The sequence below is a fragment of the Phocoena sinus genome, chromosome 12 (genome assembly GCF_008692025.1).
Source record: "Phocoena sinus isolate mPhoSin1 chromosome 12, mPhoSin1.pri, whole genome shotgun sequence".
Classification (NCBI taxonomy): Eukaryota; Metazoa; Chordata; class Mammalia; order Artiodactyla; family Phocoenidae; genus Phocoena; species Phocoena sinus.
Genome location: NC_045774.1, coordinates 67835006 through 67861756, shown reverse-complemented (window position 1 = coordinate 67861756; position 26751 = coordinate 67835006). Strand labels below are relative to the sequence as shown.

Sequence of the window (26751 nt, the reverse complement as noted above, 5' to 3'; positions counted from 1 at the left end):
TGAACTTCAAGTCTCCCTCTTCCTAGTCATGAAAGGAGGGAATTTTAAGGGACATTTGGTGAGGTTACTTAGAGCAGTAATTGACAGGGTGGACTCTTAGGTCCAACTCCGGGCCTCGTATCTTGCTAGTAATATGATCTCAAGTTATTTTCATTTTATCTTTTATAGCTGCCTCCTCTGTAAAATAGGAGTGATAACAGTGTCTACCTCGGGCTTCCCTGGTGGCGCAGTGGTTTGAGAGTCCGCCTGCCGATGCAGGGGACGCGGGTTCGTGCCCCGGTCTGGTAGGATCCCACATGCCGCGGAGCAGCTGGGCCCGTGAGCCATGGCCGCTGAGCCTACGCGTCCGGAGCCTGTGTTCCGCAACGGGAGAGGCCACGGCAGTGAGAGGCCCGCGTACCGCAAAAAAAAAAAAAAAAAAAAAAATAGTACCTACCTCTTGGGTTTATGAGGATAATTATGTAAAGCATTTAAGAGCAGTGCATGGCATATCGTGTGCACTCGATATCTGTTAGTATTAAATAATGCTTTTAATGACATGTTCTTTCCCCTAAACTCAACATCACCACTGATTAAAAATCTTGGGGAATTCCCTGGCGGTCCAGTGGTTAGGACTCTGAACTTCCACTGCAGAAGGCATGGGTTCGACCTCTCGTCGGGGAACTAAGATCCCATATGCCATACAGTGCAGCCAAAAAAAAAAAAACTTGGAAATAATTTTTTTTTTTTTGGTTGCACTGGACCTTCATTGCTGCGTGCGGGCTTTCTCTAGTTGCAGAGAGCGGGGGGCTACTCTTCCTTGCAGTGCTCAGGTTTCTCACTGCAGTGGCTCCTCTTGTTGTGGAGCACGGGCTCTAGGCGTGCAGGCTTCAGTAGCTATGGCACGTGGACTCAGTAGTTGTGGCTCGCGGGTTCTAGAGCACAGGCTCAGCAGTTGTTAGTTGCTCCGTGGCATGTAGGATCTTCCCGGACCAGGGATTGAACCCGTGTCCCCTGCATTGGCAGGCGGGTTTTAACCACTGCACCACCAGGGAGGTCTGGAAATAATTATTTCAGTTCAGGTTTTCCCATGAGAAACAGGATTTCATATTTAACATCTAATGCTAGCCTTCTCTGAGAACTCTGAGGGGGTCTGTAAAAGTCATTATACGGTGGAATCTTACTAAGCAAGTAAAAATCAAAAGGTGGATTGTTAGGAAAAGAATTTTCAGATGGCTAGGGATTAGGGCCAGAGCAGCAAGAACATCTGAAGTTTACTGAAATAAGTTCTACAGCCAAAACAGGCATGCCCCCATCAAAAATATGGAGAGATACGAGTGTTTAAAAAAATAAATAAAAATGTAAATCCAGCTTAAATAGATCAATTTATGCTCATTTTCATAAAGCGATAGCTGGTTAATTAGGACACACACATTTATCTAAAGGAACCCAGCAGTGATATGCATGTATACAGTAAACAACCTCACAAACATGAAAGACCATACTTTCTTTTCACCAAAGAGACCATTCCGCTCCCAGAAAGATTAGTTACGAATATGCCTGAAATAAAATGAGAGTGTTACCAAATCATGAGCGTATGACACACGCTTTTAAATGGGCAGCTAACGTTCTTGAAAGGAATGCTTTAACAATGGTTATAAATGATGTACTGCTTAAAGTAAAACATAATACTAAATACTATACTTGATTACAAATTACATCCAGTCCACATAAGTTGAATGCATACCATACTTTAATAATCAAGACAATCCCGCTGTTTTTCTCGAGTGTGTTTCATAGAACCCGTATATAACAATATTGCTGTGTTTTTAGGCATTTTTACATTTAAGGGCCCAAAATATATCAGGTTCACAAAACATTACCGTCTGTGAATGTCAACCAGTTTTTGATATATATTCCTTCAGAAACACGCTATCCTGGTCATACACACTAATCTATATCACTGAAAATAACCAAAGAGGGTATTTCACAAGCAGAGTCTCATCCCTATAGAAGTTCTAATTGCCCTGGAAATCTGTAGGTCAAGTTCTCAACCTTTGAAAACGAGCAAAAATGTTCCAGAGCAGTCACTGTAGTCACGTATTTGGGCTTTGTATTTATACATTATTTTGTATATTTATACATATTTATAGCATTACATTTGAGACCTAAAGGTGGCCACACACAAGTAAGCTAAGTCCCATATCAAAAATAAAATGAAAAAGGAATTGAAGAGATTTTGTAATTCCAATAGCACAGACTTCAGAAACTGAATGTTTATAACTCCTACATTTCTCTTTAACTAAGAGGTCATTGCCATGCTTACGGCTTTGAGGCAGTAGTCTATGTATCAGTGTGTCATTAATCAAAGAGTGCACTTACTACCATGAACTTGAGTCTGATGTCATAGCATTAACTTTGCCTTTCCCCCAAAGAATCATTTGCTCTTGAAGTAATAGGCTTTTAAGGCACATTTTAACAAAAACCCATCATATACCCAGCTTAAAAATGGAAGCTCCACCTGGTTATAACAACATATATACCTAAGTAATGTGTGATTTACCAGACAGGTAAATGTCTCTATCTTGAGGATAAAGTCACTTTAGAAAAGTGATTCTTTATTTGCTTATCCAAAAAGAAACACTGTGTAAAAATATTAAAGAATAGATTTATAAGAATAACTTCCATGTACCATGTTGGCAAAGGTCTAACAGGTTATAGGTCTGAAAATCAGGAAAAAGACTTCCCTGGAACCCTGGCTTCCTACCCACCTGTGTTTCTGAGTAGGAATCATGAGGAAGGGAGTTAGGGCACCTTCATGATTTTTAGAAATTTCCTTCTCAAATGCACAGACCCTTGGGAGGGCTCAAACCTTAAACCCCAGTCAGCTACCATCTTAAATTACAGTTACCAGCCTCAAAGGAATAGGACTTGGGAAAAGGATGGAAGGGAAGAGGATGGAAAGAAGCTGTAGATAGTAGTGGGATAGCTTCAAGAACAAGTTGCTTTAGGAACCTGATCCATTTTTGCTAGGATCAGCATTGCTATCCCTATGAGGCTCTGCTAAAAACATTTTCTAATACCTGCCAACATGCTTTCCTTAGGGCACTGACCCTTGGGAGGGATCTAGAATAAGCTACTTGGAATGGTTTGGGATGGGGGTAGATTTAGAATCTATTAACTTGCTGTTGGCCTAAAGTAAACATAAGTGGAAGAATTTCATAGAAACAGACACAAAGCTAACTGTAATGCCTCCCCTGGCCATCCTTTTCCACTGACCTTTAGAGGTTTTCAGGATGGCTCTTTAGCCATGCAGAACACGCTGCTGGAGAGTCGAGCTCTAGTTCAATCATAAGGTGGAAACAGGCAGAGTCCACAAGGCACACTGTCACAGGTGAGAGGGAGACTCAGAGAGGACAAATGTGCCCATCAGGATTCAGCTCTGTGGCAGAGAACTGAGATATTACCTGTGGTCGTGGAGCAATGCAAAAACAACAACAACAACAAAACTGGTCCTAAATAAACATTTGCAATGTTGCACAGTAAGAGGCTCATTCCACAGGGGCCAAACGTTGTATAGGACATATTTTAAAATCTGCAGTTGCCAATCACCTACATTTGGGAAACCATGTGGCCTCTGATGTTATTACTTTAGCCTGAGTGGCAGGTACAGAAAAGCCTCCAGAAACCCTGCAATTTAGTGACATTCTGATTTCTCTCCATTGATCGGCACCATTTTGGAAATCTGGTCCCAAAGGTCCTAAAGAACAGTAATGCAGCAAAAAGAAATAACCTCTCTGTATAAAATGATTATAGAGATGTGTGTTGAGGTAAAGAGTTTTGTAAAAAGGGTCGACTAGGGAAGCACTGTCACGGCTATAGAAATTTTTAGATAAGTTTGGTGCTAATATTATTCTATAAAACTTCTATTTATGTCAGTTATAAACAGGGGACAGTTCTTATTGCTCCTGGAGCTTGCTGCCCCAATCTGTTCCTCCACTGAAAAATGTTTTTCTCAACAATTGGTAGCAAAGATTCCCAAATTTATAAAAAGTCATTGCCAACGCATCACTTTTTGATTACTTTCTGACTGCCCTATAGATATGGACTCGGTATGCATGTCCTAGACACCAAGGACAGAAAAGAGCCTAGAAAAGTTGTTTTATCAAAGTTTAGTTCAATGAGGAAAAAAAAATAAACATGAAAAAGTGCAAAATATATACAGTTCCTGGCAGTTCTCACACAGGATTTTTTCTGACTACAGACCATAAAAGTTTACATTTGTGTAATGAAGTTACAGTAGATTTCACTTCATTGTTAATATACGTTTTTGCTTCAAAGTGCTTACTTTATTTAAAAAAAAGAGAAGATCAAGTGGGTGGCAGGAATTTTTTTTTTTACAGCAAATATATGTCATGTGTCCCCATCTCCTTCTTCCTCTTCCTTTAGTGCAACACAGAGCAGCAGCCTCATTGAAAGGTCTGATTTCAAAAGATGTTCCTGAAACCTCACCTACAGCAGCACCCTAGGCGTCCCGTTAGGGGTGGCTCCTTTTTTCTTCTGCAGCCTATTCTGAACCTTTCGTGATTTCACCACTTTCATTCTCACCTCAAAAACTTCATGGATGGCCTTCCGGAAGCAATGAAAATTATAGTCAATCAGCCCTGGAGAAGAAAACAAAAATATTTATAGAGGTGCCGCCTAGAAATAATCTCTTTTCATGGCAGCTATGGCGAAGACAAGCCAGTAGGGGGCGGTAGAGGAACAGGCTTAACATAAGATCTATAGATTTCTCTAGGAGGTGTGCAGCTGGGCTTCAGGAATTGCAGGCAAAGTCTTGTGACTATATATATTTTTACTAACGAAAGGTTCCAGAGTATATACCACATTTTCAAAGGTGTCTATGACCCAAAAAGTTTGAAGAACCAACTGAACTGCCTTTTTAAAAAATCTTTCAGAATTAAAGATTGTAAGAACAATTAAGATATATCTTCAATGAAATACTTATTAGTATTTTTTCCCCAAAAGGTATTTTATTAAATTGACTCTGAGTGGAGGCAGACCCTGACTTGGAGTGTAGCTGAGATCTCAAGGTCACAGAGCCGTTGTCATAAGCCCTGGGGAAAACAAAGTCCCTGATTTTGTTTTATTTATTTATTTATTTTGCGGTACGCGGGCCTCTCACCGTTGTGGCCTCTCCCGTTGCGGAGCACAGGCTCCGGACGCGCAGGCTCAGCGGCCATGGCTCACGGGCCCAGCCGCTCCGCGGCATGTGGGATCTTCCCGGACCGGGGCACGAACCCGCGTCCCCTGCATCGGCAGGCGGACTCTCAACCACTGCGCCACCAGGGAAGCCCAGTCCCTAATTTTAGAGTGGTTATCATCACCTCAGGTGAACTCTGAGCTCAGGAATTCAACAACCAATGACACTCTCACTTTTTCAATATGAAGTAAATTTTAAATGGAGAATAATAGTGGAGAATCTTCTTGTATTTTCAGAAATTAATAGAATTTTGTAGAATTGAAAAATAGAATAAAATATAATCTGTCTTGAGCATATTTCTCATCATCACCACTAACTTGTAAAGTGTTGAGAGCAGCATTACGTTTATACCAATTAGGATAAGGCAGTGGGTTCCATTTACTATCTTTAAATTTATTAAAATAACTAGTCCCAAAATTATTTGCATCCACTCAGGTGATGCTTCCAGAGTACCCCCCAACCCCCCCCCAAAAAAGAATTGTTTTCCAGACAAGAAGAGAAATGCTTCAAAGCAGTCATGTAACCAACCACAAGTACGCTGGAAGAAACACCATCTCAGCTTCCAGGAGCAGGAAACTCTGTGAGTGGCGCCCTCTGCTGCTTCTGCAGTGATAGTGACCACAGTGCAATAAAACTAGGAGACAATTTCCTCAAGAAAAGACCAGTGAGGCAGGAGGGAGAAAGTAATAAGAAATACGCAAGCCCAGGTATGGGCATCTCTTCTCTGCCTGACGCTTTCTTTGGTACACAGACAGGTACCAGGGCTATGGAAATAAACGTTTCTGAGGGCATCCCTCACACAAAGAGACATGGGAGTTGGTGGACAAATGTGGAAGTCTTGCATGCCCAATGGGGGTGATTCTGAATTTCTTGCACACAGCTTCTCCGAGATTCCCCCAGCATGAGTGAGCATACAGCTCCCACTGCGGATGGCTTTTCTACCTCCCTTGTCTATTTCCCCACTTCCTCACTTTTATTTCTTGGAACCATCTTCCAAACAAAGCATGAACTTCAAAAACAGAAAGAAACATGGAGCATAGAAATGATTTTATTTAGTGGGAGTTTGGATAAGAGATGTGAGAACCACCTCAAAATTCTCTGCCTATGTGTGCAACCAACTGCCTTAGGCAGAAAGCTTAGCTAGAGGACTTTGGCTCAATTAGAATTCAACTAGGGAAATTTCAGATCCAGCCTACTATGATTCCTGACAAATCTCAATTTATTCATGGTGCACATTTAAAATGTTAACAGTAGGGGCTTCCCTGGTGGCACAGTGGTTGGGAATCCGCCTGCCAATGCAGGGGACACGGGTTCGAGCCCTGCTCCGGGAGGATCCCACATGCCGCGGAGCAGCTAAGCCCGTGCGCCACAACTACTGAGCCTGTGCTCTAGAGCCCGCGAGCCACAACTACTGAAGCCCATGCACCTAGGGCTCATGCTCTGCAACAAGAGAAGCCACTGCAATGAGAAGCCCGCACACCACAACAAAGACCCAACACAGCCAAAAATAAACTAAATAAATAAATTTATAAAAAAATAAAAATAAATAAAATTAAATGTAACAGTAATCTTGCTGCCTTTGGAGCTTTAAAAGTGAAAATTCACGACTGAGGTTTTTAAAGGAAGTGCCTACAAAGAGTTTGCTGTTTATTTGAACTCTTTCATAAAACGCAGTTGAAAATACAGGAACAGGGCTTCCCTGGAAGCACAGTGGTTAAGAATCCATCTGCCAATGCAGGAGACACGGGTTCAAGCCCTGGTCCGGGAAGAACGCACATACCGTGGAGCAACTAAGCCCGTGAGCCACAACTACTGAGCCCACGTGCCACAACAGCTGAAGCCCGTGTGCCTAGAGCCCATGCTCTGCAACAAGAGAAGCCACCACAATGAGAAGCCCGCGCATCGCAATGAAGAGTAGCCCCCGCTCGCCCCAACTAGAGAAAAGCCCGCATGAGGCAACGAAGACCCAACACAACCCAAAATAAATAAATTAATTTATTAAAAGAAAAAGAAAATACAGAGACACGAACAGAACAAGCAGTATGTTCAGAACCATACGCAGCTATGGGATGGTCCTACCTCCTTCTCTTGGTTCAGCGATTCTCAATCACAGCTGCATATTAAAAGCATCCAGAGAACTTTTTAAAGATTAACAAACCCCAGGTTCCTCCCCCAGGAATTCTGTTCTAATTGTTCTGTGGCAGGCCTCGATGGCCATATTTTTTAACCACCTCCCTTCCCAAGGTGCCTATGATGTGCAGCTAAGACCAAGAATCCCACTTCCGCTTTCTATCCTCTTTCTGCCAAAGCCGTCAGAAATCATCCACGAAAACACAGACAGAGACCAACATCAGGACAAGTCAACTAACAAGTGTTGATTATCAGCACCAGCAGGACTCAACACTTGAGATTAAAGCAGCAAAAACAAATGGAACCACTCCATGCATATGTAAAGCATCAAGCTCTTTCTAAAGCTAAGGTGATCAACTTAATGCATTTGCCTGGGACTTTCCCAGTTGCAGCCCTGAAGGTCCCCTGTTTCAGGAACCCTCACCTCTGTCCCAGGCAAATGGAGATTGGTTAGTCACCCTAAAAAGCAAACAAGTTTACCTTCATGGGGTTAAACCTTGTCTGCCTATTTATCTCTCTTATCACATTAAAACAAATACTCAGGTTTCTAATTAGTTTAATAAATTTTACAAAATCTGCCTATCTTCAGAGATGATCCTCCCTAGGTGGTTTAACAATAAGTTGCCCAAGATCCACATGAGAAATCCCTGCTTAAATTAACTCACAGGACCATAGATGGACATTAAAATTAGTGGGCAAAAGTGTGAGGAGAAAGGATTTGCATAGTTTGAAAGTATTTATTCACTACAAAGTGAAAAGTAGGAACTCTCCAGGGGAAAGACCTGGTAGACCCTATCTTAACTAAATCAAGGGCAGCATTGCCAGTAATAAGCCAAACTAACATCATAAATATATGATACACTAAGGACACAATATCATTTCCGTGCGGTATTCTGGCCAAATTGCATAATCTCATTCCAATTGTGTGAAAATATCAGACAAACCCAATTTGAGGAACGTTATACAAAATAATTGATGAGTACTCTTCAAAAGTGTCAGAAAGACCATCACAGATTGGAGGAGACTAGGAGAAATAATAACTAAATCAATTTGGGATCCTGGAACAGAAAAAAAAGGTATTTTTGGAAAAACTGGTGAAATTTGAATAAGGTCTGTAAGTTTTATTAATATTGATAGTATTATACTGATGTTAATTCCCTAGCTTTGAAAACTGTACTACAGTATGTAACATGTTAACATTTCAGGAAGCTGGATGAGTATATATAAACTACATACTATTTTTGCAACTTTTCTGTTAAGTGTAAAATCAGTTCAAAATAAACAAGCTCTCAAGGTTGATGTTATTGTAACCTAAATTTTAGGACCTGTCATCACCCTAGATGGTTTGGGGTCTATAGTTGTACTATTTGCATTACTTTTACTTTCCTTAGTTTCCAAAATCAACACAAAATATTAATCACCAAATATAAATTCTAGAAATATCTTTAACCAAGGGAATATATGTATAATGGTTTAAAACACAAAACACAGAACTGATTCCATACAGGGAGAAGCCTAGAAATCTTTAGCCCAGACTGCTATACACTTGGTGGTATGACCATAGGAGAAAGTCACTTCTATTTCCTGGGTCTAGGTAAAATCATCAGTAACTGAGAGAGTGAAACACAGGATGGTCCCGTCTATCTTCAAAATTCCATGAATCCATTATATAATCTGTTCTTAGTTTCAGCAATATGAAAATAAAAAGTAAAAGATTACCAGCATTTAATTAAAAGTTTTGAGGGCCAAGGACATAACAGGCAATTTGGCTGGTAATAGTAAATACATGAAAAAATACACAACTTCACTAAGAAGCAGGAAAAATGTAAATTTGTTTTCAATTATCAATGTTTAATGCTAAAACCCAATATTAATGAGAATAAAGCAAAATGGACACACTCATATTCTCTTAATAGCATAAACCAGTAAAAACTTTCTGAAGGACATTTTGGTAATATGCATTAGAAGCTACCAAAATGTATTGATCTAAGTAATTCCATTTGTTGAAGTATTTCCTGAGGAAATAACCAAAGATGTACACAAATATTTAGTGGAAAGAAGGTCATTATGGATTATTTATAACATCAAAATCTAGAAACAACACACATTTCTAACAATAGAAGAAACTAATCATTAAAATGATGTGGTTAAAAAAAGATTTAATGAATTGGAAAGATGTCTGTAATAATTTAAGTGAAGGTTATAAAGTAGTATTTATTATATAATCCCATATATAGAGATATCTATGAAAAAACTGGAAAGTTATACAAAAAATATCAAGAGTGATTGTGTGAGTGAGAAGCTTATTAATAATTATTTCTTTTTTGCTTATTTATTATATCTAAATTTTCTAAATGAATCTATTACTCTGTAACAAAAAGAAGTAATAAAAATCTAAATCATGGGCTTCCCTGGTGGTGCAGTGGTTGAGAGTCCGCCTGCCGATGCAGGGGACAAGGGTTCGTGCCCTGGTCTGGGAAGATCCCACATGTTGCGGAGCGGCTGGGCCCGTGAGCCATGGCCACTGAGCCTGCGCGTCCGGAGCCTGTGCTCCGCGACGGGAGAGGCCACCACAGTGAGAGGCCCGCGTACTGCAAAAAAAATTAATTAATTAAAAAAATAAAAATCTAAATCATGTTTTCAGGCTCAATGAATTAAGAAGATTTCCATGATATAAATAAGTGAAAACAACAGGATAGAAAATTATATAGGCAATATGGTACCACTTTTGTTGGAAGAAAGGAAGGAAAGAAGGGATGAAAGATGAAAGGGAGGGAGAAAAGGAAGGAGAAAAAAAATCCCAGAAATTTAACATGGAGTTTAGCTCTAGATGGTGAAACTGATTTTTTTATACTTTCCTAAGTTTTTAAAGTATTTTTATAGTGAACATGTATTGCATATAAGAAGAAAGGCTATTTCAGAAAATGTTACTATTGCCACTTTGTTGGGAATTTAGGTAAATCATCCCCTAATTACTAGCAAAAATCCCTAGCTATATCAGTAAACTGATATTTCCCAGTTTACATAGTGGCGCCCGGCAGGGCGGGGGAATATGAGTATCTTTATGAGGGTTAATTGCTTTTGTTTCCAAATAAATTTGGTCCTAAAAAGATATTTGGTGACGTTATTAAATATATTCATATCTCCCTGTTTTGAAATCACGATGCTGTCCCTGTGTTTTAGGACTAAAGAATGGACAAGGGCTGAACAGAAGTTAAATAACATCTAGCTTTAATGTTGTATGAGTTTCATCCTTTACACGGGGAGGACAAGTGGTCACAAGGTCCCTAATACCTTCTATGGGTGTGGACCAAGAGGGAGGCCTTGGCACCCCCTGTAGGCTAGGGGACCTCCCCGGGGTAAGAGATCTACAGCCTGGCAACAACGCCCCAGCTGGCTCTGCTCCCAGAAAAGCTCAAGCCCCTCCCTGGGAGGATGGCGTGGTTCCACTACCACCTCACGGCAGCTGCATCACTAGAAGGCAGGCTGGTTCACGGATCCCAAAACCCCAGGATGTTGGGAGGAGCCAAAGGGGCCTGTGACTAAAGTCTGGAAGCTTCCCAAGGCACACTGCTGTCCACCTGCATTCAACGTCTGAATGGAAATGCTTCATTTAAATCACACAAAAAATTACCTTTTCTTTCAAAGCTTTCCTCTCTGACAAAGCAAACGAGAGCCAGGAACTTGGTCACCTCTTTTAAATAAAGAACTGTTGTATTATTCAGCTTTATAATGGCTGTTGATTCCTTGTCATAAGGGGTTCCTGCTCCATCTTCTTTGAGACTAAATGGGGACAGAAACCAAAACATATTTGACAATTGAGAAAGAACTTCAGTTTGTAACCCAGAGACGGAGACCAGCTTTCACAAAGAGAACGATAATCATAATGACAGGGAGTTTACACTTACAGTGCCTTTCGGCTAAAGATCTCAGAAACCCCCAATCACAAGAATGTACACAGCGTACGACAGTCACTTTCCTACTGACACACTGAGTGTGGTGTGTCAGCTGGGCAACTCTCCAGGCACCTGAGGAACACAGGTGAGGGATGGAGGTTAGTTCTTCTCCCCTCCGTAGCCCACAAGGGCTTCCAGTTTTCTCTCGTGACAGAATAACCAGGCTGCCCAAAGCACAGCCTGATGAAAGACCAAGAAGGGGTGAAGAACTGATCCAAAATAAAGCAGCCTGAAGAGAAACGGCAGCAAAATGCTGGGCTAGATCCAGCAAAAAAACTGCTATGGAACATAGAATTGGGACCTTTGGTAAAATTTGAAAATGGACTCTATATTAGATAAGAGTAATACAGATATGTTAAATAAGTTTAATTTGAAAGTTAAAACTGTGATCCTACAAGAAAACATCCTTGTTATAGGACATGATTCCTATAGAATCATGTTACAAATTCCTCCCAATTAGTTCAGCAAAAACAAACACGTTCAGTCATCCCTCACCATCGGGGCGGGGGGAGGGGCTTGGTTCCAGGATTTCCCCCAGCAGATACCAAAATTTGCAGATGCTCAAGTCTCTTATATAAAACGACACAGTATGGGCTTCCCTGGTGGCGCAGTGGTTGAGAGTCCGCCTGCTGATGCAGGGGACACAGGTTTGTGCCCCGGTCCGGGAAGATCCCACATGCCGCGGAGCGGCTAGGCCCGTGAACCATGGCCGGAGCCTGTGCTCCGCAACGGGAGAGGCCGCAACAGTGAGAGGCCCGCGTCCCGCAAACAAACAAACAAACAAAAAGACACAGTATTCGCATATAACCTACACACATCCTTCCATATACTTCTTTTTTTTTAACATCTTTATTGGAGTATAATTGCTACAATGGTGTGTTAGTTTCTGCTTTATAACAAAGTGAATCAGCTACACATATACACCCATATCTCCTCCCTCTTGCATCTCCCTCCCACCCTCCCTATCCCACCCCTCTAGGTGGTCACAAAGCACAGAGCTAATCTCCCTGTGCTTTGCGGCTGCTTCCCACTAGCTATCTATTTTACACTTGGTAGTGTATGTAAGTCCATGCCACTCTCTCACTTCGCCCCAGTTTACCCTTCCCCCTCCCCGGGTCCTCAAGTTCATTCTCTATGTCTGCGTCTTTATTCCTGTCTTGCCCCTAGGTTCTTCAGAACCTTTTTTTTAGATTCCATATATATGTGTTAGCATACGATATTTATTTTTCTCTTTCTGACTTACTTCACTCTGTATGACAGTCTCTAGGTCCATCCACCTCACTACAAATAACTCAATTTCGTTTCTTTTTATAGCTGGCTAATATTCCATTGTATATATGTGCCACATCTTCTTTATCCATTCATCTGTCAACGCACATTTAGGTTGCTTCCATGTCCTGGCTATTCTAAGTAGAGCTGCAATGAACATTGTGGTACATGACTCTTTTTAAATTATGGTTTTCTCATGGTATATGTCCAGTAGTGGCATTGCTGGGTCGTATGATAGTTCTATCTTTAGTTTTTTAAGGAACCTCCATACTGTTCTCCATAATGGCTGTATCAATTTATATTCCCACCAACAGTGCTAGAGGATTCCCTTTTCTCCACACCCTCTCCAGCATTTATTGTTCGTACATTTTTTGATGATGGCCATTCTGACTGGTGTGAAGTGATACCTCATTGTAATTTTGATTTGCATTTCTCTAGTGATGAGTGATGTTGAGCATCCTTTCATGTGTTTGTTGGCAGTCTGTATATCTTCTTTGGAGAAATGTCTATTTAGGTCTTCTGCCCATTTTTGGATTGGGTTGTTTGTTTTTTTGATATTGAGCTGCATGAGCTGCTTGTAAATTTTGGAGATTAAGCCTTTGTCAGTTGCTTCATTTGCAAATATTTTCTCCCATTCTGAGTGTTGTCTTTTGGTCTTGTTTATGGTTTCCTTTGCTGTGCAAAAGCTTTGAAGTTTCATTAGGTCCCATTTGTTTATTTTTGTTTTTATTTCCATTTCTCTAGGAGGTGGGTCAAAAAGGATCCTGCTGTGATTTATGTCATAGAGTGTTCTGCCTATGCTTTCCCCTAAGAGTTTAATAGTGTCTGGTCTTACATTTAGGTCTTTAATCCATTTTGAGTTTATTTTTGTGTATGGTGTTAGGGAGCGTTCTAATTTCATTCTTTTACATGTAGCTGTCCAGTTTCCCCAGCACCACTTATTGAAGAGGCTGTCTTTTCTCCATTGTATATTCTTGCATCCTTTATCAAAAATAAAATGACCATATGTGTGTGGGTTTATCTCTGGGCTTTCTATCCTGTCCCATTAATCTCTATTTCTGTTTTTATGCCAGTACCATACTGTCTTGGTTACTGTAGCTTTGTAGTATAGTCTGAAGTCTGGAAGCCTGATTCCTCCAGCTCCGTTTTTCGTTCTCAAGATTGCTTTGGCTATTCGGGGTCTTTTGTGTTTCCATACAAATTGTGAAATTTCTTGTTCTAGTCCTGTGTAAAATGCCATTGGTGGTTTAATAGGGATTGCATGGAATCTGTAGATTGCTTTGGGTAGTATAGTCATTTTCACAATGTTGATTCTTCCAATCCAAGAACATGGTATATCTCTCCATCTGTTTGTATCATCTTTAATTTCTTTCATCAGTGTCTTATAGTTTTATGCATACAGGTCTTTTGTCTCCTTAGGTAGGTTTATTCCTAGATATTTTATTCTTTTTGCTGCAATGGTAAATGGGAGTGTTTCCTTAATTTCTCTTTCAGGTTTTTCACCATTAGTGTATAGGAATGCCAGAGATTTCTGTGCATTAATTTTGTATTCTGAAACGCTACCAAATTCATTGATTAGCTCTAGTAGTTTTCCGGTAGCATCTTTAGGATTCTCTATATATGGTATCATGTCATCTGAAAACAGTGACAGCTTTACTTCTTCTTTTCCAATTTGGATTCCTTTTATTTTTTTTTCTTCTCTGATTACTGCGGCTAAAACTTCCAAAACTATGTTGAATAATAGTGAGAGTGGGCAACCTTGTCTTGTTCCTGATCTTAGAGGAAATGGTTTCAGTTTTTCACCATTGAGAACGATGTTGGCTGTGGGTTTGTCATATATGGCCTTTATTATGTTGAGTAAGTTCCCTCTATGCCTACTTTCTGGAGGGTTTTTATCATAAATGGGTGTTGAATTTTGTTGAAAGCTTTTTCTGCATCTATTGAGATGATCATATGTTTTTTTCTCCTTCAATTTGTTAATATGGTTTATCACATTGATTGATTTGCGTATATTGAAGAATCCTTGCTTTCCTGGGATAAACCCCACTTGATCGTGATGTACGATCCTTTTAATGTGCTGTTGGATTCTGTTTGCTAGTATTTTGTTGAGTATTTTTGCATCTATGTTCATCAGTGATATTGGCCTGTAGTTTTCTTTCTTTGTGACATATTTGTCTGGTTTTGGTATCAGGGTTATGGTGGCCTCATAGAATGAGTTTGGGAGTGCTCCTCCCTGTGCTGTATTTTGGAAGAGTTTGAGAAGGATAGGTGTTAGCTCTTCTCTAAATGTTTGATAGAGTTCGCCTGTGAAGCCATCTGGTCCTGGGCTTTTGTTTGTTGGAAGATTTTTAATCACAGTCTCAATTTCGGTGCTTGTGATTGGTCTCTTTATATTTTCTATTTCTTCTTGGTTCAGTCTCGGAAGGTTGTGCTTTTCTAAGAATTTGTCCATTTCTTCCAGGTTGTCCATTTTATTGGCATATAGGTGCTTGTAGTAATCTCTCATGATCCTTTGTATTTCTGCAGTGTCAGTTGTTATTTCTCCTTTTTCATTTCTAATTCTATTGATTTGTGTCTTCTCCCTTTTTTTTCTTGATGAGTCTGGCTAATGGTTTATCAATTTTGTTTATCTTCTCAAAGAACCAGCTTTTCGTTTTATTGATCTTTGCTATCGTTTCCTTCATTTCTTTTTCATTTATTTCTTATCTGATCTTTGATTTCTTTCCTTCTGCTAACATTGGGGGCTTTTTTTCTCATTTTCTAATTGCTTTAGGTGTAAGGTTAGGTTGTTTATTTGAGATGTTCCGTGTTTCTTGAGGTAGGATTGTATTGCTATAAACTTCCCTCTTAAAACTCCTTTTGCTGCATCCCATAGGTTTTGGGTTGTCGTGTTTTCATTGTCATTTGTTTCTAGGTATTTTTTGATTTCCTCTTTGATTTCTTCAGTGATCTCTTGGTTATTAAGTAGTATATTGTTTAACCTCCATGTGTTTGTATTTTTACAGATTTTTTCCTGTAACTGATATCTATTCTCACAGCATTGTGGTTGGAAGAGATATGTGATACAATTTCAATTTTCTTAAATTTACCAAGGCTTGATTTGTGACCCAAGATATGATCTATCCTGGGGAATGTTCCATAAGCACTTGAGAAGAAAGTGTATTCTGTTGTTTTTGGATGGAATGTCCTATAAATATCAATTAATTCCCTCCCATACACTTTTAAGTATCCTTAGATTATACAATGTAAATGCTATGTAAATAGTTGCCAGCATGCGGCCAATTCAAGTTTTGCTTTTTGGCATTTTCTGGGTTTTTTTTTTTTCTGAATATTTTCAATCCGCTGGTTGGTTGAATCTGCGGATATGGAACCCACATGGAGGGTCAACTGTATTAGAAAAAGAAAGAAAGAGCAAATATGGCAAACTGATAAAAATTGGTGAATCCCAGTGAAGGGTACATAGGAGTTCACTGTACTATTCTTGCACATTTTCCATAGATTGGAAATATTTTCAAAATAAAAAGTTAAATAAATAAATTGGTCTATTTACGAAAAGGTGTGGCCTGCAAACACAAATGACTTGGGTTTGAATCCCAGCTCTCTTATTTATCGTATAAGTTTGGGCAAATTGAGTAACTTCTTTGAGCCTCAATTTCCTCAACTGTACATGAATAATAATTACCTCAAAGTCTCCTAATGCAATGAAATAATACATATATAGTGCTAAGCATAGTGTTGAGAGCATATAAAATGCACAATAAATGCTAACTGCTATTATCATTATTAATATGGCCTTAATGATCAAAACTGAGCCCTCTGAAGCCACTGATGTAATCAGTTATGTATCCTTTCTTTATAGGCAAAGGAGCACGTCCTGTACCTTTTCCCTTATCTGAAACTGTGTATACGTTTTCAGAATCCCAGCTGAGATTCTTGAGCAGACCAGGTCACCTGCTTCTAAGGTCTCCAATTACAGGGCTGCCTGCTTCCCGGGCTGTGGCATGCATCCCCGGCCACCCCCTGCAGCCATGGGCTGGCTCATGGCTGCTCCAGCAAACAGTCTCAAGAAACCCCAGAACTCATGCCCCATTTGTGACCCATACCCAGACCGGTTCTTACTGAAGCGGGCGGGCTCCCAGGAACACTGCACTCGGCAACAGAAAAGCAATCTACCAGCAAGGCCCTGCTCCCTCCTCCGCTCAACCCCTCCCTCCCCGTGTTTGTTTTAGCTGGATAAAAGTAACTCTGATTAACATCATTTATATGAACAACTTACCACTTATGTCTAATTAACATATAGCAAAATAATGATTATGCATATCATTAAACATGTGTCAGATTAATTGTGTTGTTCATTGTATTTGATTATGACAGCCATCTAGACTGTAATCAGGGTAGTTTCAGCTTCCATGACTATTTCAAGGTCATCCACTTAGAGTTTCAAAACAAGAGAATACTGCAGGGCAGCGATCGTGGAAAATAAGTTCTATTTCTAAAGCCGGTGGCAGTGTTTAGGAAGAATAACAATAATTAATAATAATTATAATGGCAGCTACATTTATCCAGGGTCCACCAGGGGAAGCCTAATGATATTGCATCCTCACTACAGTCCTGTGAGGTAAGAATCACTTTCCCTGTTTCATAAGGGAAGGGACTGTGGGTGTTCATGTGTGTATAACAGTTAACAGAAAGAGTCTAAACTGAATGGAAGAGAGAAATGGTAAGACTGAGGCTCGCCCAGAAGCTGGCAGAGGAGGCTGTGTAAAGCGAGTCACAGCCAGTGAGTAAAGAGGAAGATGAAGGACAGCTCTATCTCATCGATGGGTGTGTGAGGATGTGAGATTCAATATGAATACAAGGCAGCAACAGTGCGTTGCCTTAATAAGATAGACATACAAGGTCACACCCACTCACTCTGTAAAACACCCTGAATTCAGCAAATTCACAATTATGTGGAATTATTTCTATGTCTGGTAACAGAATCAATTTTCCCCACGCCTGTTTATTTTATATTATTTTAAATGTACAAGAAGTTCTGTTTTCTAAGAATATAAGATAATAATAATAAGCAGGTAATGTTGTTTGCTTACTTTAATAATTCTCTGCTATCCACCATAGAAGACAATCAAAACTATATTGGAAAAACAAACAACTCAGCAGTTATTTCATGTAAAGAAGAAAATAACAGAACTGTGGTAAACATGAGATATTTATGTAGAATCCAAGGATCCTAGTGGTCTCCCTCAAGTAAATACATTATGATATGACAACAGATTTTTCAGTAGAGGAAGAACGTATCAGACTTGAGCTTAAATACAATACTAATTCTGTCCCTTATTGACAGTGTGAGCAGGGGTTAGAAACTTAACCACTCTGGACCTCAGTGCCCCATCTATAAGATGGTGATAGTAATTCCTGCCTCGAGGAATAGTGGAGAATTCAATGATAATAATGTGGGCAATGAAATTATTAGCATAATGCTAGGCATTTACTCAATAATGTTTTGTTATTATTATTACATACGAAATGGTGTATTTATAGATCTCAGTCATTTCAAACAAAAGTATTAAGATCAAATAAGTAAATGCAAAATTCTCAAAGGTTATGAAAGAAAAGTATGGCTCAATTGTAGCCTTTCAGAATGTTCTACTTACCCATAAATACAAGAAATGTCGATAACCACATCGATCATGTCACAGCAGAGCTCATAGGTTTGCATATCCACGGGGGTACTATCAGTTGCAATGTAAATCTTACTGACCACATCAAACAGAAACGCCTTTTCAATTCCAGAATTCTGAAACAGAAAAGGAGATGCGGCCTTAAAGGGACAGCTGATTGCAGAGCATGTCATGGTTACATAAAATGATACGCCATCCTCAGTCTCAAATATGAACCAGCAAAAATTTAGGTTGTTCCATTTTATTACAATTTAAACCTCATTGTCATAAACTTCTTTATAATGGATTTGCACAAGAAATGAAAACTGGAATTATCACGAATTATTTACTTTAGGTAAACAAATTAAGTAGTGTTTCCTGACTCTTAGAAATGTACGTGCAGTTAGGAAAAAGGCCAAGTAAAAAAAAAGCATTTTAAAAACTTTAAATTTAAAAATAGATTTAAAAAATCTAGACAAACAAACTCAAAATTGTGCAGTGAGAATCAATGTGAATACAACCAAAGGTCTGCCTTAATTCTATTCTGTGAAGTTTGACTTGACGTGGTGGTTTTTAGGACTCAGCCAGACAGCACATCATTCACAGTGTTAAACATATTTTTAAAAATTCAACAGTATATATCTTATAGCCAAAACCAACTTTTATGCTCCCAAACTCTGGTAGGATTCCATTAACATTGAATTGCCTATAACTTGAATAAACATTCCGATTATACAAGTGAAGTACAGGAATCGTTTTGGCAGTTAAATTTTAAAGGCCCTAAAACAGTACATAGGCCCAATCTTCAAAAATATTTCGGTGAACTTGAAGTGCTGTAAGAGCAAGTAGAAATAAGATCATTTTCACTCTTGCAATGTTATTCTTAAATTCCGCAAATGACTCTAACAGGACAGTATTATTTACTTACTGAGATAAAGATGTTTAGCAAATTCTCCAGGGTGGGGAGTTGTGGAATCAGCTTCTGAACCACTTTGCTAAAAGCTTCAAATATTGAATGATCATATATGCTTGTCAGATAAAAGCTGAAAGATGAAACAATATTTCATCACTTTTTACCTTTGACTGAGGAATAGACTGTTCAGGCTATGTCGTAACACCAGAATCATGCCTTCTGTATTTACTACACACACATTCTAGCCCCTTTCAGAATTCAAAACAACCTCAGTAAAAAAATGAACATGTCTTAACAAGACATTCCTGCCCAACTCCCCAAAGCAAGAACTGTGCCCATTCTGATCTGCTGACTGGCTGGACTATAGGAGGCTTAAAAATGCAGCCCACGTGCTTGCTTCGGCAGCACATATACTAAAAATGCAGCCGTATATGCCTATATCAGCATCCTTACATTCTGCAAGAGAATCCACACCAGATCATCTTTATACACACCTCTCATGTTAATAACAGTTATGTTATTGATACTGAAGCATCTAATCTTTCCATTTTTCCAATTTGCAAAATGAATGATGCATATACATACTACCCCACAAAAATTAGAGAAATGGCTTTCCTCTGTGAATATTTCTATTTGAATTATTTTCAGAGTACTCCTTTACTTATGATTATAGATACTATCTGTAACAGTAAACTTCAGCATCGATTAACTTCCTGGATGCAGTTCATGGGTTTTCTCCTGTGTTTTTCATAGGGGGGAAAGAACCTTAGCTTTGACCTTTGGTCCAAAAAATTGTTCTAAAACCCCACCGCTTTTCCCAAAGATTAGAGTTGGCACATGCAAAGCTTGCTTTTCCCAAATACTACCCCAATGTCTACAGCACAAAACAGGGTACACAGGGCTCTGTGACTCTAAATGACAGTCCGGGCCAAGCCACTCCTGATGGCTCTGGACCCCAATGATCCCTGATGCGTTTCTGTTCTCACCTGAGGTGAATTTTTTCTAATCCAGCATCTGCAAGGTCATCATTTGCCCTCTGGTGAATATCTCTCTGGGTTTCAATTTTGTGGTCATCTGACAGACCATCCACTTTGTGAATAAACACCTCGAAGTTGATGTCGGTGTTCACTTTGTAGGCCCTGGTCACCGTGAGGTGGAGCCTGGCCAGGGCCTCCATGTAATCGTCCTGGGAACAAAGCACACTCCTGTCAGGGAGGCTGCTTTGCTTCCCTTCCACATACAGTCTTCCCTCCCAGCTTTACTGAGGTATGACTGACAAAGATTGCGTGTATTAAGGTGACGACTTAATGTTTTGGTACCACTGTGTACCCATCTGTACCCATTGTGAAAGGATCCCCCCAGTCAAGCTAATGAACCAATCCATCACCTTACAGGTACCATTTTTTTCTCTTCCACGTACACTGTTAATCTTACTATCCCCTCCCAAAATATTTTGCAAATGCCCAAATAAAAGCTGTTTCATAGAATTCAAGACTGAAAACTTAAGTTTTGTTAACAAAGAAATGAAAAAGAAAGGCCAGAAAAATACAGTTATGATTTAGCTTGATGACAGTCACAAAGGTCAGAGTTGCAGTTTTATGTATTGAAAATGACCACACACCATCCAGGACCTTCCCTGGAATACTGTCCCTCCAGGATTCTGAGTCTCTTGGTGAAATGTAATGAACAAGCAGGGATGAAAACATGATAGGGATCACTGGGAAGATGGGGAAGGAGCCAGGAGGAAAAAATTTAAGAACCACTGATCTAGAGCAGAGGTCAGCAAACCATAGCCCTGGGGCCAAACTGGGCCCACCTATTGTTTGTAAGTAAAGTTTTATTGGACCACAGTCACACTCATTTGTTTACACACTGTCTATGGCTGCTTTGAGGGTACAGTGGCAGAGCTGAATGGTTTTCCTCTGTGGAAACTCCTCAGAGACAGCACAGCCTGCAAAGCCTAAAATTACCATCTGGCCCTTTTCAGAAAAAGTCTGCTGACCCCTGGTCTAGAGTTATTGCCCCAAATAACACAACACTATTTTTTTCTCCTTCCTACAGATAATACCTATGTAATAATGTAATGAATGCCTGTGTATGCATCTCTCTGTTTAAGAAATCAAACATTAGACACTGAAGCCTTGTATGTTTCTCTCCATCCTCCCAGCCCATCCCATCACTCTCCCCACACCCTCCAGAGGTAACCACTATCCTGACTTCTGCCTGTATCACCACTTACGTCTTTATACATGACTGCATACATACGTATCGCTGAACAACATACAGAATTCATTTACATCGTTTAAAACTTTACAGAAATATCAACTTGCATGTGGATTACAGTTTGCCTTCTCCACTCACATTATGTCAGTGAGAGTCACCTTTGTTGAAGCACACACTCTAGTGCATGATTCCTGTTAACAGCTCTATAAAATTCCATCGTATGGATGGTCTAAAATTTATCACTCACTTGCCAGCTGATGAACATTCAGAATGTTTCCAGTTATGTGCTAGTTCAGATGATGATGATAATATGCACGACCTCGCACATGTGATCACGCACACATCTCTGTGCCTGTTTGCAAGCTTCTTAGGGCTTACCCTGAAAGGGGGCTTGTTGGGTCCTAGGAATGAGCACCTTGAACTTGACTAGATAATGTGTAAGAGCCCCTGATGCTCCAGACTCTCAACAACACCCAGTGTTGTCAGGTCTCTTCATTATTGCCAACTTGAAGGGTGTGAATAGGTCTTGTTTTTCCAGCAAAAAAAAGGAAAGGGGGGAACTGCCTGGCGGTCCAGTGGTTAGGACCCTGGGGGCGCTTTCACTGCCATGGGCCCGGGTTCAATCCCTGGGGGGAACTAAGATCCTGAAGAAAGGGATCTTCAGGACAGAATTTAAAGGACTTTTCACCGCCCCCTGCCAATTCTGACTCCAAACCTGGACAAATACAGAAAAGCCAATAAAACAGGGATGTTTTTAGGCATTCTTGTATTCCCCAAATTAAATTAATAAAAATGTATCCCTAGTTTTTAGATAAATCAAAATATTAAAGATACTAATAGGAAACTACGAAGAGAGACGAAGATCAAGCAGAGTCCTCATCCTTTGTACTCTTGAAGAGTTGTTTAAAATGAAAAACAAATATTGGACACTGGGATAGCAGATTAAGCATCTTGGAAAAATTCTAGATTAATAATTTGCAGCACTTTTTTAATACCTTACAATATCTCAAATAAAAACTAAAGTCCACATACTGTACAATTCCACATACAGAAATTCTAGAAAAGGCAAACTAGTCTATAGAGAAAGGAAGCACATCTCATCAGCAGTTGCCTGGGGCTGGGGTCTTGGGGGCCGTCTGAGAAAGGACACAAAGAAGATTTCAGGATGGGGGAAACATTCTGTATCTTGATCGTGAGGTGGTTAGAGGTGTATTTGTCAAACTTGTTGAACTGTGTATTTAAAATGAATGCAATTTATTGCATGTAAATTACACTTCAAAAAATGTTATTCCTTATGTCTTTAACTGAAGAGAGGAGTTCAGGGCACATGTCTGTGAGAACACTAGCCAAAGTCAAGAGTGTTATCACAGTCTCAAAAGATTAGAAATCACTCCTCTAACCTCCCTGCCAAGCATATAAAATGGTCTGATTACCAACAAACTGATGAAGTGGTACAGATCTATAAGGGCTAAAAATTACATGAAAAGAAACAAAAGACTTGATTTATTAGAGCAGAGGGATTGTGAATGATTTTTTTTCTACTGTGTTTGTTATTATCTTCTACAACAAATTTAAACAAGGAAAAATACGCTGCCTGGTTTCTATTCCAAAATTAGATCTAGGAATTAGAGGCAGGTCACAATCACCAACGTGGGTCAAGCCGACACTCTAGTTTGGATCCCAGGCGTATGTGAAATGGCTCCCGGGGGCCGAGGGTGGCCCTGGAGATGAGGTCCTTTCTGTGGGCCGTGCCAGGGGGCTGGCAGTGTCACACGGGGAGCTCACGGGAAATTACTCTTGATGCTTTCATTCTCTTTTATTTTACAACATTCTGTGAGGACACACTTTCTCCTTGGTGATATATTTATCTGGCAATCCTGTGATTGTGAGGAATTCGCAAGCAAAAAATAAAAAAATACGAGGTGTCAGACGAACGTAGCACTGCTTAGAAATGAAGGCAGTGACATTCAAGAGTTGCCGAGACACTTCCCTCAAGTTTGGTTTTGTTTAGTGCTTGCAGTCGCAACAAGTAAAGATTCCCCCAAATGTGATTGTTATCAGCTGCTTCCAGTAGAAAAGCCTATTAGGCAAATTCTGGAAACTGCTTATTTAACGATTCCTTATTTTTAGTAAATGACAACTCTCAACAATGTTTTTTTCTACCTTTTAAAAAGTGTCATTTAAAAAGATATATTTCTCATTCTTATACCTTTGTCCGCCCTACTGCCAAAACAAAACCCAACAAACCGAGAAACAAACTAAAACAAAGAACACATTTACCAATCACAATCGAAGGTCCACTTTTCAAGCTCAGGTAAAATTAAAACCAAATTACAGTTCCAATTTAAAAATAGGCTAAATAAATAAATAAAAAATAAAAAAATAAAAATAGGCAAGCGGGAGGGGGAGGGATAAATTAGGAGTTTGGGATTAACATATACACACTTCTATGTATAAAATAGATGACCAACGAGGACCTACTGTATAGCACAAGGAGCTACACTCAATATTTGGTAATAACCTATAAGGGAAAGGAATCCGAAAAAGAATATAAATATATATATATATATAAATATATATATATATAACTGAATCACTGTGCTGTACACCTGAAACTAACACGATATTGTAAATCAACTATACTTCAATAAAACAAACCAACCATAAAAAGGGGATCACTTTGAAGCAATAAAATTACCCCAAACAATGAAAAAATAAACAGGCACGTATGCCTATTTTAGCCATATTACAAACACCTGAGACGGAGGTGCACTGGAAATTCAAATTCCATAAATGTAAATTGCTATGTACGCACAATATTGTATTGAAGGAAGTACTTCCTAAGCCATTGTCTTTAAGTGATGAGTCAGGGTTGGAATCTACTTACCCACGGGTAGGGCCACTACAGCTCCACAAGTTCACCATGCAGTCGCTTGGAACTAAAAGGCTGAGTTGAAAATTTCATTTTTATATTAAACAGCCTCCTCATTCCGTGAATGAATTTATGATACTCTCAGGCATGAGTAGTCTTGTCCGAGAATGGTTTTCTAAGAGTGGGCTCAGAACCATTATTACTAAGGGTCTTCACAGCCCTTCTTCCCTAACACCACTGGGCTCCTGAAGGGCTGGGAGTGCTTGGCCCTACCTGTCTTTGATTGTAGGTCCACAGTTGCAGGGAAACGTTGAGACCTGAGCTTAGCGTTGGCTTAGAGCATTTCTGCAGGACTTGTTGCCTTTTATTCCCCCACAGCTACAAAAGAGAGCCCTCAGGAGGGCCTTCGGGCTGGGCCACCCATTGGGGACACTTTCTAAGAGTCCCTGCACATGGAGAGTTTGAAGAACGTCAATGTCAATGTTACCTGTGCTCTTTGCTAAGACTGACCTGCCGGAGATGCATCTGTGGTCCTGCTGCTTCCCTTCCCCTCCTCCCCTTAAACCACCAGCTCATACTTCACAGGAGAAAGGCCCAGGGTCTTAAAAACCCAGGGTGCGGAAGAGACCATTCAGAAGGCTGGTCTGAATACCAATAAAGTGAGCAATGCCTGGGTGATAAGGTTCTTCACCAGTCAAGGGGCTCCCAATTCTTTGCTTTCAGCAAAGTTAAAAGAGGACACAATCAGGATGTCTACTGATAAACTATGAAAAAATAATTTTTTTGTGATAGAAAATTGGGTAATTTAGGGGATATAACTCAGAAGGAGTTAAACAATTGAGTGAATGCTAGAACAAAACTCACCCCATACCCACCTTACGTGAACAAGGTCTCTCAGTACTTACAGCTATACAAACAAAAAAAGAATTGATGCCAAATCCTGTCTTAGTCAAGCATAGATACATGAAATAAGTGGAAAAATATATATATGTATCTCAAATTTTACATTTTATATTTAGTTACCTATAAAATACATACTAGTCATGCTGCTGTAATTGTGTACTAGTAGTAATTACAATAATGATTCAGAAGAAAAATGTTCACACTTAGAACTTTATCTTCAAAGGAAATAGTAAACATTCTGAAATGTAGATATATATGTATTTTTGTTATAGAGAACTTGTGATCTTTTATAGATGTCTGCCAAGAGTACCAGAGGGGGGCGACACATCGTTGGTGTCACTGGCCTGCACGGTGGTCGCCCCTGCCCCCCGTCTGTGAGGTTTCCTCTAGGGTTTGCTGAGAGCACACAGTTCCCAAACATCGCATGTTGGTCAGGGCTGCATGAAGGGAGCCCTTTTGCCCTTTGCAAAGCCTGAGAGCCCCAACTGAGAAATGCCAGTCAGGTAAAAAGTCCTATTCCTGACTCTAAAAACCAAACCAAAATGATTGCAAAGGAACTTGTTTGCAAGAAGGGGCTGCCTGGGGCAGGGGGCTACAGTCCCACCATACCCCGAGACTGAGCCTTACCTGGGAGTCTATGACAAATATCAGTGCTCCTGTCCCCCGGAAGATCATCTCATAGTCAAAGGTAGGGTCAAAAAAGTCAATCTGCCCTGGGAAGTCCCAAATCTGAAAATTAACAAAGGAGCTGTTGGAAACGTCTTCCCGGCAGATCTTGTTCGTACTTTCCAAGAACAGGGTTTCGTTGGGAGACATTTTATGAAAGACAACTTTCTGGATGGATGACTTGCCACTCCTTCTCAGGCCCATGAGCAGGATCCTCGGCTTCACCTCCGTGCTGAAGGGGTCGCTAAAGTCCAGAACTGGAGAAACCACAAAACAAGAATGAGGGTGAGATGCTGTCACAGTGGTTAACGAGATGAGTTTCACTTCCGCCTCAGATGAGATTTATGATCCACAGACAATGCTACGTTTCCAGATACAGAGAGCACTAACTCCATCACCCTGCTCATGGAGGGGCCAGCTTTTAGAAAGTGCAAAACCCTGAAAAATGCTGTATCACCACCTCTCACACAATTTCAGAGGGCCAGAAAACCTGGGATATTCCCCATCACGAGCAGGACTCTGGAGTGTGAAGCGCAGAGGTTTCCTGGAGCAGACTATGGGGGGAGAGAATCCAGCCTTAGCATTCCAGAGCAAGGTCCTTCTTTGCCCAGATCATCAGTCTCTGCACTAAAGAGATGCTTGTTTGAGTTACGCCTCAAAGAAACAATTTTGGACTTCATCAAAATTTAAAACTTTTGTGCTTCAAAGGATACTTATCAAAAAAGCGAAGACAACCCAAAGAATGGGAGAAAACATTTGCAAATAATATATGTGATAACGGTCTAGTATCCAGAATATATAAAGAACTCTTACAATTCAACAATAAAAAGATAAGCCAATAAAAAATGTGTAAAGGATTTAAATAGACATTTCTCCAAAGATACACAAATGGCCAATAACCACATGAAAAGATGCTC

General features: G+C 40.0%; 1 protein-coding gene across 2 annotated transcripts in view; it reads right to left on the bottom strand.

Moving 5' to 3' along the window:
* Positions 1-1710: 1710 nt before the first annotated feature.
* Positions 1711-26751, bottom strand: part of RRAGD (Ras related GTP binding D) — a 38532-nt gene continuing 13491 nt past the window's right edge. Inside the window, exons 2-8 of one of the 2 annotated variants that reach the window (XM_032651799.1) lie at positions 25796-26091; positions 20157-20356; positions 19186-19300; positions 18252-18394; positions 11007-11155; positions 4492-4643; positions 1711-3421 (exon numbers count right to left, since the gene is read on the bottom strand). In XM_032651799.1, the coding sequence (XP_032507690.1) occupies positions 4492-4643; positions 11007-11155; positions 18252-18394; positions 19186-19300; positions 20157-20356; positions 25796-26091 (1055 nt within the window). In that variant the 3' untranslated portion in view covers positions 1711-3421. The remainder of the gene's footprint in view (positions 3422-4491; positions 4644-11006; positions 11156-18251; positions 18395-19185; positions 19301-20156; positions 20357-25795; positions 26092-26751) is intronic. The other variant, XM_032651800.1, reaches the window with a different exon arrangement.